Raw genomic sequence first — 17,166 nt, 5'->3', positions numbered from 1 at the left:
TCGAGTATGCTTTGCATTGTTGTGCGTATAACCGGCGTGGTACCCTTGGGGAAGCCAAGGATCGGACGGACCACCTAGGCTGAGCCTATGGCGTCTCTCGAATGCGCATGGCAGGTGTAGGCTGAGCTCGATAAGAGACTTTACCGTAGACGGTGCTCATCTAGGGTGTGGTTAGCAATTCCACTTTAAACTAAACCGCTGCCGGGGCGTTCCCGGTAGTTTCCACGCTAGGGGAGCCCCTATACTCAGGGAGATAGAGTGGCCTTCTCTATCTACGGAGTACGCAGTATTTCGTATACGACCCGATGCACATTGCGGGCCCGACCATTCGGAGTGGATAAGCGGAGAGGAGGTTGTCTCGGCCCTTAGGGGCTGGGGCGCCGCTACACCAACGCTGCGGCGGTAACACCATTCCGTCGGATGCGGAGGTGCGTCAGCTTTCATCTTGAGAATCAAAACGTCCGATAAGGCAGAATAGGCCAGGTGCGGACGCTAAAGATCCTCTTGTCTTGTTGACGATGAGTTCTCGGGAACGAACTGTCTGTAGGTAGGCAGGTTTATGTCGGTCGATGGTTACTGTTCTGGTCGAACCTCTGACACTTATGTCAAAAAACTTAGGAAAATTTTTCACCACGAGGAAGGGTCCTTCGTACGGGGGTTGTAGCGGTGGTTGTACTTGGTCGATTCTCAAGAAAACGTGAGAACATTTCCGCAAATCGGGGTGTTCATCATTCGTTGAACCGTGGTAACTAGGATTTGAGGACTTTAATCGTCGCATGCGTTCCTGGAGATCCTTAACAAACTGACAGCGATCCTTCGGAGGCGTTGGTTGAAAGAATTCACCGGGCAAACGCAAGGGAGCACCATAAACCATATCCGCTGAGACCTTTAGATCCTCTCTGATGGCTGTGCGTAGACCTAACATCACCATAGGAAGGGGATCTACCCATGTCCTGTCGTCGATCAGGTGGCAGGTATGAGCTGCTTTTAGCACACGATGCATCCTTTCTATCATTCCATTCGACTGTGGGTGGTATGCGGTCGTCTTTGTCCCCTTTGTGCCCAGGAAGATTTTAAAGCACTTGAAAAGATCGCTCTCGAATTGCCTGCCCCTTTCGGTTTAGCGGCACTAAATAAAGAATTAATTTAAAAATGTAATATACAACAAAAACACTTATTTATTTGGTTACAATTAACAATTAGATGAACTGTGCACAGTTAATTAACATACAAACAACAAAAAACAATAAAAAGTGATCACAAAGCTCTAATTACCGCGTGTAACCTTCTTTGCTAACTGTTCTCCAGTGTTGTTATAGGCCTACTAAAGTTAAACCACCTATCTATGTAGAAACATTTTGCCAAGATTTTTGAAATATGCCCTACAGTTATTTTCCTACCTTAGTTTATGTTTTAACATTAATAAAAAAATATATAATGTTAATTTTGAGACTCTTTAAAAAATGTTCAACCTTGTTATTTTTTCCTCTTATAATTTGTGATACAAAACACGAATTTGCTCAGGCATAACATAAGTAGTCACGACCTCGTCAAAACGGTATAGCTCTTCAAGCAACGCTTGACTTGACTTTGCATGTTATTAATACTAAATTAGAGACTTTAATTAATTCTAATTTCATTGGGTTTACAGACTGAATGTAAGTAAATTTTCTACCCATCATCGTTATGGGCGGCCTATCAATCATGTATCGATTTGCGAGAAGACGAGTGACAGTTGGTGAAATTTTTTAATCTGAATAACAAAACTCTGCTGGCATTAACTTTTTAAATTAATAATTATGCAAAACTGTCTTTCAAGACTTTTTAAAACATAGAAATTGGAGAAAATATACACAAGTTTACGTACCTTTTTGCTAATTAGGCTAGACATGTCAACAGGCCCGATACTACAGATAGAAAATTATACATATCACATTTTCATAAAAATGATGAATGGTGGGGTGAGTGCGGTGTTCAATCCTTTTTTAAACTTTAGCTCATCATCAGGTTGAAAGTATTTCTACAACCACGTCTCTCGACATGAATTGCAAAAGTGGACCCGCCGATACCCCCGCCAACGCGACGTTCCAATGAGAAGCTGGTTTTTTAATGGCGCTCAATTTGAACGTGCGAAAAGCGGGAATTATAACACAAACAACTATTATAATAGTAAATAATATAAAAAATTAATTATAAATTAGTGATTAAAGATATAAGATAAAAAATTAGAATAATGCCTTAAGGTAATACCAAATTAAATCCGGATAATTGGAAAACAACTTACTGTGAGTAGGAACTATCTTATTTAAAAAAGTATATCACATTTTCTGTCGTCTGGAATAATAGTATGTTTTATTTGAAATTTTTATGTGCATTTTTTCTTTGATATTTTTTAACCGCATTGTTTGGTGACTGATGAAAACCTTTACAAAAAATGGACATTAAATCCTTGATACTTCCGGTTTTCTAGTCACGTTTGGCATGTTTTTGTGTTTTACGATAGAACAAAAGACTTAAGATATTATAAAGTAATTTTGTTTCATGCCTTTTGAATGATTTTGAAAAACGGTTGATGTTCTTGGGATCAGCATTGCATCATATGCAAACGTTATAATTTTTTCGACATCCATCAAATCATTGAAATAAAATCACTAGCAAGTAAAGTGTAGGGCCTAGTATTCTCCCTTGGGGCATTCCTAAAATTATTTTTCTTAGTTTTGAATATTGATCTTTTTTGACCCTAAAAATGTCTATTTTTTGACCCTAAAAATGTCTATCTGTAAACTAGGAAGTGAGGAAGGAAGTATGTACATCCCTCTTAGTTTACTGATAACAATTTTATGCCAGGCATTGCCAAAACCTGTTCATCGAGTAAACTATGAAACCATTTTGTAGATAGAAAATTATACATGTCACAATTTCGATCGTTTATTTTCATTACATTGCATAAAATAATAGTTGCTTATTTTTATTGAAATTTTTATGTGCAGTTTTTCTTTGATTTTTTTGTATCGCATTGTTTGTTGAGTGATGAAAAGCTTTACAGACAATGGACATTAAATCCTGGATAGTTCCGATTTTCTAGTCACGGTGGGCTTGTTATTATGTTTTACCTTAGGACAAAAGACTTAAGATTTCATGAAAGAACATTCAACCAAAGAGTTTTTTTCCTAAAATTGATGGTACTTTACATTCCATATTCTTGGATAATTTATCTTCTTAATTGACGTGTTTTAAGCGTTATTTACATTCCCAGGAAGATTTCTAAACAGCGTCGAAATGTAGGAACACGTCTCTAGTTGGTAAAAGTTAACAACCGCCAACGATGGTCACTACGGTATGAAAGGCACGTGCCTAGATAATTTACAGATATATTTGATTGCGGCGTTTTAAAACCGAGATTGACGAGTCTTTAAGGAGAGAAAGAACCAAGAAAGAAAATGTAAAAGTTGTATTTTTTTTGTCAAAGTACAAGCCGATTATTTTAATTAACCCTTCTTTCCGAATGATGGAAGGGCCCAGACACCTAGCCTATCTCCACGCTTTCTTCCCGATTCATAATCTGTTTGAAAGCTTTTAATACAATTTGACTTCTTTGGAGTTCTGACGGTTCCAGGGACCGTTGTACCCGCCGTCTCGGTGCGCCGATGCAGAGCACAATAACGGATAAACAATTATCAAACACCAGTGGAGCATTTGACCGTGCAAACAGCAAAATAGTTTACAATTAACAAGTCATTTTTTTCACACAATTTTTACTTATTTGTTTACTTTTTATCTCGAAAAAAATCACTGATGGCAATAATTTACATGAATTTTATATTGATCAACTCTAGGCCAAAATAATGAAAAAATTAAATAAACATGAGACTGGGTCGAAAGTGCAATCCATATAGAAACCAGAGATTTCACATGTGAAGGAAAAACAGGCGCGCGCTCCTACACACACACACACACACACACACACACACGCACTAAACTATGTTATAATATATTTACGGAACATGCACCAATAAAATACCACTTAAAACTGGAAAAACCACTTGAAAGAACTCCAATGTCGTTTATGTCTTAAGAAAGAGGGTATATACTACGCAACAGTCCTGAAATAGCTAGAAAATGGACAAAACCTAGGAAAGCCATCTTTGAACAATGTACACCTTGAAACCACATCCCTGAGAAGAACTGACAAGAGGTGGAATCACCAGGCCTAGGCAATATCCAAATCCTGCTACAAAATTTAATACGAAAAGCAATTGTATTCCTCAATCATTTGTTCAACAAACGTCTCACGGTTGGTTACGTCCCCATTAAAACTTACAGGCAACAGATCTATTAGTCTGCTTAGCACCTAAGTAAAATTTGAAATAGGTTAACTGTCATTTGGATGTCCTCGATCATCCAATATGACCAGTTTGGGATCCGGTCACGATTCTCCACTACCTCCCAATTAGCTAGAGCTGTTTATGATGTAATTGGGGCGTTTAATCAATGTAAGCACTGCCTCAGTTTTGATGGATATTCAAAACGCGTTTGGCCCATAGGGGTGGTAAGATGATAGACTAGGCCGTTCCTCCAAACCTGATTAAAATCATTTACTCATATTTACGTAATAGGAAATTTCGAATCTCTCTCGACTCAACCCTGCCTCAAAGCAGTGACGCATCAGCTGGTGTCACAGGGATCCATAACAGGACTCGTTTTTTTTCTTATATTTTTTAATATAGTGCCTTAAGATTGCAGTCTGGCTTTGTTCGCTGATGACATTACCATTTTCCCTTCGTCCTGGAGATTGGTTACAATAGTCAATAGACTGTTACACAAATGCCATGTCATGTTTTGGAAGGTTCTGTAGCTAATGGAAGGTTAAACTAAATCCGACAAAAACGTAGGCTATCCTCTCAATTAAGCTCAGGCCGGTGTTGTATCTTCTGCAATTTGTGTCTTGTTTCCCTTATTGTGTACGGTCTCTTAGCTGTCACCAGTAAACAAACTTCTCCTCTATAAAGTTGTGGTTAGATCAGTTCCCTTTGTAAGCTTGCCATCTCGATCGAACAGCGCCTCACTACAAATTACTCATAAATAAATTAATCCATACTTTCTTCGTGGTCATATTTGACCTTATTATTTATTCCAATTAATTATTCTTTTTATCTAAGGTTTTTTTAGATGAAAAATTAGTTCCACGGGGGGGGGGATTCGAACCTGCGACCTTCAGCTCAATACGCCGCTACTGTAACGAACTCTGCTTGAGCAGCGGCGAATTGAGCCGAAGGTCGTGGGTTCGAATCCCGCTCGTTCACTAATTTTTTATCTCAACCAAAAACCATAAATGAAAAGAATAATTACTCATAATGAGTTGTTTACGGCCGATCTCATTATCCATATATTAAATCGAACATGTACAAATTGTGCAAACTAAAACAACCTCACTCTTCCTATTAATTCATTAATCATTAATGTTCAAATTACTACTTTTGAAAAGGCCTCGAGCTTTATATACCTATCGATTCCGGTAATTCTGTCCAGTTTGATTTTGTGTTCCGATTTTGTAAATAAATTATTCTTTTCATCTATGGTTTTTGATTGAGATAAAAAATTAGAGCAACCTTCGGCTCAATTCGCCAGAGTTCATTGCAGTAGCGGCGTATTGAGCTGAAGGTCGCAGGTTCGAATCCCCCCCGTGGAACTAATTTTTTATCTCAGGCAAAAACCATAGATGAAAAGAATAATTACTCATAATGAGTTTTTACGGCTGGTGATCTCATTATCACATTATACTCGTCTTAAGGGGTAACCACCAGTTTTAAGGAGAAATTTTAAAACTTGCTTACACTGTCATCAGGCATTAAAATGTCCATGTCCACTTATTATTAAGGTGAACCAGAAATCAGTTTATATTTATAGTACGATGTTGAGTGGGATTCGGGTTGTGGTCTTCAAACAAACAATGTTTTTATATCAACGCCCAAGCTTTCGACAAGTTTTATTGCCTTCTTCAGGGGATCTACAGAGACATAGGGACATAACCATTTAAATAGTTATAAATTACTGTAAATTGCAATAATTGTACTTACAGATACAAAGTCATAACTTAAACACATTACACATTTCAGGATATGTATATATACAAACTATATACATATATAATAAATAAATAAAAACCTCTTCTTAATAGCCTTTTACATATATATGCATTTTTTTAAAACAGTAACAGTTACTTAACAATTAATATTCTTTAGGTACATAAATATCACTGGCGTTTGACTAGAAAAATTGTGTTTATCACGTTATCAGGTGGGAGGTTCCCCACACTATCACCTACTGATAACAATCATTTTCCACAATTTTTAAAACAAGATCTTAATTTCTAGTACATTGATGATTCTATGTTATCACAGCCTGTTATAATAAATAAATATGTATGCAAGTATTGTTACGATCTTTGGGGAGAGACCTTGTCTTTTTCTAAAATATATTTATAGTGCTATGGCTCCGACCGCAAAGATGGGTAGATATTCATAGGTTAGCCATCTAACTAATTATTTTCAAACACTGTAAACCGACCCATTTAAGTTGTAGTGGTCAATTGGCCAAGTTGCTTCTTTCAATTAATTATTCGTTTTATGTAAGGTCTTGGTTGAGATAAAAACGTCAGTGCCACGAGCGGGATTTGAACTCACGGCCCTTCGGCTAAATACGCTGCTGCTCTAACCACTTGAGCTATCGTGACTTCGATCCTCTCGGACACCAACTCTCCATCTCAACCTACGTTCGAATTTTCCCTCTTTTTGCCATTTTCGCTCGTGACACTGACTTTTTTATCTCAACCAAGACCTTACATAAAAAGAATAATTAATTAACAGACATGAGATGGTGAATCTGACCAAAGATGTATGGTGAGAAAAGAAGGACCAGGATAATAAACTTCCAGAAGCTGTTATGATCAAGTGAACCAATGATTTAATGGTTGAAAATATAAATGCAGATTGTATTTTAAAACATACCTGTTTTCAATTTTTGTATTTAATATTCACTTTCGTATGCTTACAGGGTGTCGAGTAAAAGAGACAAATGACCATCCCGAAGGAGGCCACTGAAAGAAAATGGAATCCAGCGCGCCTTTCGTACTCCTAGTCCTGGCAGTGGCCGTTGCAAAAGGTCGGTGGTCAACATAATGCAACATTTCAGCCAATTGTTATAAATCGCCGATCGACATAACCACGCCGGCGTGGACAGTCGGGCGCGGTTCACGACCAGACGGGATTCACGTCACGGATCATTCCCTGACGATAATTAACTAGACCCGAGGCAATATTTTCAACGATTTACGCCCAAATTATGTCAAAGGGGCCACTTCGTAACAATAACCATACTTTCACAACATTATTATAATAATAAACTATGAACGGGGGTACGTCCCTCCTCCAGGACATTCCGCGGTTCTCGTCCCTGATGACTCATTATATAAACCATTTTCGTAAGATTACTCTGTTAAAAATAATACTTCCTATAAGACCGATAGGGCAAACAATAAATTACTTATACTAGTAAATGTAAGATTCACTTTTATCCCAGATAAGGAAGTCAATGTAAACCCTTCATGCGAAATAAAACCAAAATTTTCGGTTTTATTTTTGCCACAGGAACAGCGTTGCACAGGCAAAACTGTTTAAAGTATATTATTTGATACTTTATAGTGACCTTTTTATCAATTGAAAAAAAAAATTGGTTCATTTTCCTGAAGATTTTTACATTTCAACTCATGGAATGCTCCTGCTATTCAAGAAAAACCTGAAACCTCGTGGTTGAGTTCAGCAGTCTGAAAACAAACAAAAATCGATTTATCAAACTTCTCGTGATTTTCTACGTATTTCTACACCCTAAAAATTAAAAAGAGGGACGATAAAGTGGACTCACCCTCGCAATTCACACCCTCAGCGTTCTTAGACCAGTCTGTGAAAACAAGGCGAAAACCACTCGATCTAGGTTCCAAGAAATAGGTAAAGGTATGGGGGAGTAGACAACTTGGCCTTTAATTTATTTGCAAACAGAAATAATGAAAATATTTAGAAAATTTAAAATGGCAAAATTGAGCAAAATTTCCATTTCAACTACGAATTTTGTTACTCGTATTTCTTCATTTTTCCTTTGAAACTAGTTTAATGGAGACAAATTTTAAAACGACATAAATAATTATTTCGCAAACTTGAGTAAATCGTCGGGGAGCGTTTTAATCAGTAAAGTTTTTTTGGAATTTGCACAATTCTATCATAACAAAGCAATTTCTACAATGAAATTGAAAATTTTCCAATTTTTGAACAACAAGATGAAACAAAAACCCGATAGTGTTTTTTTTCTTAATGAAAATTCAACCAAGTTTTCATAGGCGTAGTCCAATTTTTATAAGACCAAAGATTCAAAATATATACTTTTTTAATGAAAAAACTGAGTTTTATTTTTAAAAATTTAAATACATCAGTATTTTTTATTACACTTTAAGTGTAGAAACACACTTTGACAAATTAATTATGAAGTCCCCCTGTGAAGACATCGTGTACGGGCTAATCACTTTTTAAGATTATCCCTGTTTTGGAATTTTTTATGTTTTGAAAAAGTTCGACATGACATCTTCACCCACTTCTCTATCTCACGTGCAGCATCAACGGCTTTAAAACCTTCTTGAAAATGTTTTAAAATAGCACGACTTTCGTGACTGAGATCACTCAATTTTAATTTTTTTATATACAAAAAAACATGAAAACCCACTGTTGATACGTGTACGCGCATGCAGGCGCACGTGAGTGTGTATTATGTTCTTCCTTTGCAATTTTAACTTTTAAGATCTGAGAATATATAAAAGAAACTTTATTAGATAATTATACTTTTATGACTATTAAAAATAAGTTTATCAACGACCATATATGTATATAGGTATTATTATATATATTCTTCCATATGTAATTTTCTGCTTTTCGAAGCTTGTCCCCTCCCATATTACACTAGCTTTTTCATTTAACCAAAACCTTACATAAAAAGATTAATTAATTGAAAGAAGTAATTTGGTAACTAGACCACTAAATATAATGGACTACTAATAGTGATTAATCAATAATGTTCAACTGTAGATACTTAAAATAAAAGAAGATATTAAATTAAAGCAAACGATCATAATCATCACTTAAAAGTTCTCCACTCTGTACAAGTTCTGCTTATATGATGATATATGCAGATTATATGATGATCACCACGAAAATATAACCTGTTTGATCAACAAATTTAATCTAATTTATCCTCAATAAGTAATTTGCTCTTAAATTACGGTTTCAAGGCCTTTGAGGCAAAAACGGTGGCTATGTTTTTTCATCAAAAGAGTCCCAAATTTGTTAACCTAAAACTGCTCACTGATAAACCATTACTTTTATTATAAATACCTCCACTGTTCTTACTTTATTTTTACCGGCTGTATCTACGGCTTGTTGCCGGAGGGTTTTATAATTCTATTTAATTTATTGTGCTTAATAGTTTATGTGTGGTATTTTTTCCTCGATTAAAGATCCCACACCAGTAACAAATAACTCCGACGTAATTTACAAAATCAATTGTTTAAATTGTAACACATCTATTTATTCCTTTCTAGTTGCATTGTTCTTGGTATATAATATAAGCTTATTTAGCTGTATCACTTATTTCCATCAATGGTTAGAAACGGAATATGGTTCAATTTGTTATATGAAAAATTTATATGTTCAGAAGTAAGCTCATTGAGCCCGATTCTCCATTGCTTTTACATTTATTTATTTTGTTACACGACTTTTGAATAATTTTTGAAAAATGGTTCATGTTCTTCTGATCACCATTGTATCATCTGTAAACGTTAAAATTTTTTCGACTTCCATCAAATCATTGAAATAAAATCACTGGTACTTAGCAAGTCAAGTATTGAGCCTAATATGCTCCCTTGGGGCACTCCTGAAATTATTTTTCTTAGTTTTGAATATTAATTTTTTTTGTTCTAAAAATATCTATCTGTTAACTAGGAAGTAATCATATCTACATCCGTCTTAGTTTACTGATAACAATTTTATGCTAGACCATGCCAAAAGCCTGTAAAACATCGAGTAAACTACAAAACCATCTTATTGATAGAAAATTATACGTATCACAATTTCTGTCGTCTAGAATATAGTTTTTCGTATTTATTGAAATTTTCATGTGCATTTTTTCTTCGATTTTCTTATCACATTGTTTGTTGACTGAAGAAAAGCTTAACAAACAATGGCTTTTATTGGTGCTCAATTTGAACGTGCGAAAAGCGGGAATTATAACACAAGTAAATATTGTAATGGTAAATACTGTAAGAAATTAATTATAAATTAGTGATTAAAGATAAAAGATAAAAATTAGAATAATACCTTAATTTGGTATTACCTTAAGGTAATAGAAATTAATTATAAATTAGTGATTAAAGATAAAAGATAAAAATTAGAATAATACCTTAATTTGGTATTACCTTAAGGGATTATTCTAATTTTTTATCTTTTATCTTTAATCACTAATTTATAATTAATTTCTTACAGTTTTTTTCTGTCGTCTGGAATAATAGTTGTTTGCTTTATTTGAAATTTTTATGTGCATTTTTTCGTTGATATTTTTTGTAACCGCATTGTTTGGTGACTGATGAAAACTTTTACAAACAATGGTCATTAAATCCTTGATACTTCCGGTTTTCTAGTCAAGTTTGGCATATTTTTATGTTTTACCTTAGGACGAAAGGCTTAATATCTTATAAAAGTTATTTTGTTACACGCCTTTTAATTAATTTTGAAAAACGGTTGATGTTTTTGTGATCACCATTGCAATCTGTAGACGTTAAAATTTTTTCGTCTTCCATCAAATCATTGAAATAAAATCACTGAACAGGTAAGGCCTAGTTCGTTCCCTTGTGGCACTGCTAAAATTATTTGTCTTAGTTGTTTGACTATAAAAATGTTATCTGTTAAGTAGAAAGTGATCATATCTACATCTCTCTTAGCTTAGTGATAACAATTTCAAGCCAGACTTTGCCAAAAGCGTGTAAAACATCGAGTAAACTATAACGCAATACTGTCACCACTAACCTTCTGTTCTTCCTAATTTAGAAATGTACACTGTTATACATGACACACAGACTCTGTTCTCTTTGGTTTTACCTTTGATAAGCATCTGCACTGGATTCGAAAAACTATAAAGCAATCTAGTATAGCATCAGTAATCTTTTACCCATTGACTTACCCCAGCTGGAGAGAAGAGATGAGTAGTTTGTTGGAGCTTTACATAAATTTTATCCATTCTAAAATTAAATACGGATCCGCATGCGGAAAAACACTAAAACTCGTCAACCACAAATCAAAATTCTTACCTGAGGATGGTTATTCCGATTAAAACATCACCTTTCAAATCTTATCACTTATATTTTTTTCAATTTCATAACTGGCCTCTCTCACGTTTTTCCTTCCTTCACATACATATATAGTCTGCAATATTGAAGTTCCTCAAGGGCAAAAACTTCATATTTGTACTGGGCCCTTTTCCTCGTCTTCGTCTCTCACTTTCCTCTGTAAGGATAGAACCTATTTCATATAGTTTAAAGTGAAATTTTTAAAGTTCTGGCATGTATATCTGTAGGAGACTTCTTCACTGATCGATCCAGAGGAATGATAACAGTACGGGATCTGTGGATGTCTGTGGATCACGAGTATATCATTTCCGCCTGGATAACCTTTGTTCTAGTTTCAACTCTGAAAACCATTGACACCATTATTCATTCTTCACGTGCCAACTTAACAATCCATTCCGACTCTCTTTCAGTGCTGACTACCTAAATCCAGACATCCAGAATATTCTTATAAAATTAAAACAATAAAATCAACAAAATAGCAAAACATAATACAAATAGATTCCCGGCTACGAAAAAAGAATGACAGAATGACAAAAAAAGGCGCCTCAAGTGGTACTAATCAGGATCCTTCAGTTACCCTCTGACGTTAATAAATTAACACATTTTTAATATGTTATTTAGCATAAAAATGAAAATCTTAAATGTTTAAAGGAAATGAAGGACAGTTGAATGAAAGAAAATTCAAGAAAGAAGTCGTATAAATATTCTAAAATTACTAGTTTGAATATTCTTTTTTTCTCTAGGTTGCTTCTTTATTTTTGGGACAATTTAATAATAAAGACTGGAAGAAAAGTTCTATATAGGGCGTCGGTGGCCGCAAGGTTTAGTTTTTGACACGGCGCTGTAAGGTAAAGGTCCCGGGTTCGAATCCAGCGGCCCTGCATTCGAACCCGGCATACTTACGAATGGGCTTTTTTCAAAAACACCGGCACCCTGAGGGTTTATATGACCTCTGCTGTTGCGAACCCTCGTTCAAAAAAAATAAATAAATAAAAAAGTTCTATAAATTTAATTATAATCTGCCATTATATTATATTGTTTACTAGTAATAAGTTTTATTAAAATAAACACCATCATTCAAATCATCAATCAATCCATTGCAAAACATTTAATTAATGTATAATTACTTATTTATTTGCCATATTTAACTTATCATAATGGTAATTATTTAGGAATATTTAATTAGAATATATTTCAGATTTTTGTTTTAGTTGAAAGATTGTATTTTTCGACTGAAGGAAAGAAAGGCGAAATGTCCAAGGCCATTTTTCAAACCTTCACTAATGGACTTGGGACCACCTCGGCAGGGTCATTTTTTGAAGATCACCGAGGAGCAAATTGAAACTTTAATGGATTTGAGAATAAAAGGGTTCTTTCTTATAGAACGGCCGTCTCTTTCGGCACATTTTCTAAACGGTGAATTGTTCTGTCTTTTTTTTGTCTTTTTTTGGTTTTGTACCCGTACACGCATTGTCCACGGTATAATAATCCCTCTGATCGATTTCTCTCCGTGCAGGTCATCTGTTGCGAGCCGGTAGTGATCACCGGCAAGGACAACGTATCAAAAGTCGTGCGGTAGCCTCATTAGACCCCCGAGTACAGATAGGTCGAGATAGATTAGGGACTATTGGTAACAGGGAAGTGAAAAGAGAAACGCGACCTCACAAAAATTCTAAAATCACCCTTTGTTAGGTAATGTAACTAGACGGAAAACAATCAAAAATAAAATCGATTTCCATGTTTTTCCATAGGACTCTTAGGCCCAATTTTCTTTCTTTTATATATTAACGATTTTTTGAAAATTAAATTCTCTGGAAAAATATTTATTTATGCAGATGATACTTTCATCAAAAAATTAAATTATCTCATGTGATAATTTAACTAATTTAACTAAAACTATAAATAATGATATGAAAATGATTGTTGGTTAAACTCAAACTTTCTACTTTTAAACACAAAAAAAAAATAATGTATTACACTTTTCATTGAAAAAGAAAATAAATACTAACAATTTAAAATTTGCTTTTCATACTTGTAACGATAACGCGTGTCCTTGCTTGCCTAACCCTTTTGCTTACAGTGTTAGATATCTTGGTGTGACTTTGGGCTCAAATTTGAGATTTAATTTACATATTGATTCATTGGTTTCCCGTCTGAGAAAGCTCTTTTATAAATTTTAAATTTTACGCAACTTTATGAAAATTGAACTTTTAAGGGCAATATATTTTTCTCTTGCACAATCCATTATAGCCTATGGTATTGTTTCCTGGGGGGGGGGGTTACTAATAAATGCTACACTAAGTCTGGATGAAACTATATTTTACGTAAACCGTGGAGATATAATGCGAAAAACTTATACAGTGAATTTTAAAGTAATGCATCTATACCAAATCATTCTTAAATGTTCATATATCATATATATATATATATGAATGTATATATATATATATATATATATATATATATATAACCTTGTAACTACTTACATCAGTCAATATAACAGAACACACAATTTAATGGCTAACACATATTTTTACAATTTAAAAACTACGCGATATTATAACTCCTCATTAAATTTTTTTTTTTTTTTTTTTTTAGTTTATTCTGTATTATGTTTGTTTTTCATTTTGTAAAGATATAATGTGTTTATTTCTCTGATTATCTCCAAAAACTCCTGCTGTCTAGTATAAGCTTTGCTTTTTGACAGCAGGCAGGGATGTACCAAACATTATTTTTTGTTATAAATTTATATGTAATGTACATTCTTACAAATAAAGAGTTATTATTATTATTATTTATTGTAAACTAATTTATATTGTATTTGTTGGACTATTTGGATTTGAATAATTTAAATGTTTTAATCTCTCTTTCTTCTCAGACTCGTAAATGTATGTGTTTAGGTCATAAAAGATTTTTGAAATTTTGGTTGTCAAACGTTAAGGTAAATCAAAATAGTTTTAAAGTTGAAGATTCTAGGTGAGTTATTATTTACAGATCATATGTAATTATTCATTAGGATTCTAATCCACCATCAGTCCCTCCCCATTCACTCTAATTAATACACTCACTCGTGCAAAACACAGAAACTCAATACAGATATTTTGACAGCCATATAAGACAAACAATTCCTAATTCCCATAAAAAGCTGAATGGGGGAGCCTGAAATCGCTATCGCAGAGAACAATTCTTAAATCCGGCGGCATACACGCTCTCTGTACGGAGCCAGGATACGACACGCTTCTAGTATATGGGACACATCGAGCAACCTTTCTCTGCATAAGGGGGCCAATCCTCAATCGGGCGAGGACGATCGTCTCCTGCTCAGGTTCTCTGTCAGAAAATCTAATTATTTATAAAAATACACGGTACAACAGTTTCGATTTATATCAGCCTCACTTCTGTTTTATAATTTTGCATTATATAAGCCATTGTATAATAAAAAATAAATTCTTGGTGTGAAAACAAGAGAAATTAAGCGATTTGGTGAAAATCATGTTCATATATACTCAGAGACCCCGGGGTCAACTTTCTGAAGGATCGACTTTTCGCCCTGACGAAACAGAAATGACATTTCATCAAGAAAAAGAAAAAAAAAGAAATCAACGCCTTCTTAAATAGGGTGTGTTCCCCGAGAGAAATACCGAGTGTATGTCCAATCCGGGGTATTTCCGTATCAAATCGTTTCTTATGTTGGTTTCTTATGTAACGGAGGTATCAATTGTTGTCGAGGCGTTAGCAGTTCATACATATGTATTAGGGGCGGGGGAGAGAGTTGCCGTCCTTCGTCCTGCATCGGCATTATGCTCTCGGGCTGGGTTATGATTTGTTACCGACCGTTATTATAGCCTCCAACGTTCCGTTCCCCTTTCCTAACTGGACGTTTGCCTCTGAGGTAACTTCACGCTGGCAGTTATTAAATGGAGAACGTTTCCGCGTTCCCTTAATGGATTTCCTCTCCCTCTCTTTCTAGTGAATATGGGGACTAATTGTGCAAAATACCTTGGGGAGATTTTCGAAATTAATTTACGTGATACTGTGGATCATTGTGCGACGTCTAAAAAGTGTACTCCTTTGCAATGATTATTGGGAAATCGTGAGGTGCGGTCTGGTGTGATGTAGGTTTCAGAAAAATATTTTCTTTATCGTGCCAACGTTTCGATCTTTATTGAGATCATCTTCAAGGCCTTGTGTTGTCTGCATTTCAACAAAAAGGTTCTCTGATTAATAGCCGATGCGAGTTTCTTCTGATTGGTGGCGATGTCCGTCAGAATACTTTTTGCTTCGTGTCATGTAGTTGAAATTTGTTTCAGCTATTAATCAGAGAACCTTTTTATTGAAATGCAGACAACACAAGGCTCTGAAGATGATCTCAATAAAGATCGAAACGTTGGCACAATAAAGAAAATGTTTTTCTAAAACCTACGTCACACCAGTCCGCATCTCACGATTTCCCAATAATCATCGACGAACGGTCACTAATCACTACACACTCCTTTGGAATGTTTTGTCAAAGAAGTGATTTTTTAAAAACCACCATCTACAGAACATCATCCTCGTGAATTTTATCTGGTATCAATTAACCCAAGCCAGTTAAGAAAGGTAGGAAAATTGAATTATTAAATAAATTTGCCAAAATTTGAAATATATCGCATTGAACTTAAACCTAAAGTTTTATGAATTATTACTATCAACAACAAAAAGTGTTTATTACCTATGGGCCTATTTGATATAAATAGTTCTAATCTTATTTTAAAGCAGTTGAAAGAAATGTAAATTTAGATTTTGGAAATATAGAAGGAAATAACACTGAGATAGACTTAGGCAGTCTATCTGTCTATACAATAACACAGATTTTACTAATTCCCTCTTAACTTTTCAGTTTGTATGTTACTACTTTCTCTCCTTCAGTTTTGGTAGATTTCTATGATTTTTATTGGTCTCTGCCTTTCCCCTCAGTCTTACTTAATCCGTTTACCTCTCCCTCAATTTTTTTGTCTTACTACTCTCACTCTCTCTCTCTCTCACTCTCTCTCTCTCTCACTCACTCTCTATCTCTCTCTCTCTCTCTCTCTCTCTCTCTTTCTTTCTTTCTATCTACGTATCCTCCCTCTAGCCTGACATATTTCCCTGTTTCTTATTTTGCTCTCTCTATCATCGTCAGTCGGACTCAATCTGTTTTTCTTTCTTTAAATTTGTTGTCCTCGTAGTCTCTCTTACTTCTCTCGCCCTCTAGCTCCCCCTCTCACTCTTTCTCTCTAACTGTCTATCTATCTCTTCCTATTTGCGTATCCTGCCTCTCGCTTATTATATTTCTCTGTTTTTTATTGGCCACTCTCTGTCAACGACAGTTGTACCCACCAGTTTTTATCTTTTTCGATTTTTTTGCCCTCCAATTCACTCTTACTTGTCTCGCTCTCTTGCTCTCCCTTTCACACTCTCCCTCTCTCTCTCTATCTATCTACCTATATATCTATCTATCTCTCCCTATCTATCTTATCCTCCCTCTCGCTTAGTATAATGCTCTGTTTTTTATTGGCCTCTCACTGTCACCGTCAATCGTACTCAATCTGTTTTTTTCTCTTTCAATTTTTTTGTCCTACAATTCACTCTTACTTCTCTCGCTCTCTAGCTCCTCCTTTCACTCTNCTATCTCTCTCTCTCTCTCTCTCTCTATCTATCTATCTATCTATCTATCTATCTATCTGTCTATCTATCTATCTATCTAT

At 34.9% G+C, this 17,166-nt stretch overlaps 1 protein-coding gene across 1 annotated transcript in view; it reads left to right on the top strand.

Annotated features, from left to right (window-relative positions):
- The window catches only part of LOC106664400 (protocadherin Fat 4), a 126,261-nt gene that overhangs the window by 55,812 nt on the left and 53,283 nt on the right, over nucleotides 1-17,166 (top strand). Inside the window, exon 3 of the mRNA XM_014390089.2 lies at nucleotides 7,054-7,161. Coding sequence (XP_014245575.1) covers nucleotides 7,107-7,161 — 55 coding nt within the window. The 5' untranslated portion in view covers nucleotides 7,054-7,106. The remainder of the gene's footprint in view (nucleotides 1-7,053; nucleotides 7,162-17,166) is intronic.

The sequence above is a fragment of the Cimex lectularius genome, unplaced genomic scaffold (assembly GCF_000648675.2).
Source record: "Cimex lectularius strain Harlan isolate CLEC.00 unplaced genomic scaffold, Clec_2.1 scaffold251, whole genome shotgun sequence".
NCBI lineage: Eukaryota > Metazoa > Arthropoda > Insecta > Hemiptera > Cimicidae > Cimex > Cimex lectularius.
The sequence above is the reverse complement of the archived record's forward strand: the minus strand, read 5'-3'. Positions and strand labels throughout refer to the sequence as shown.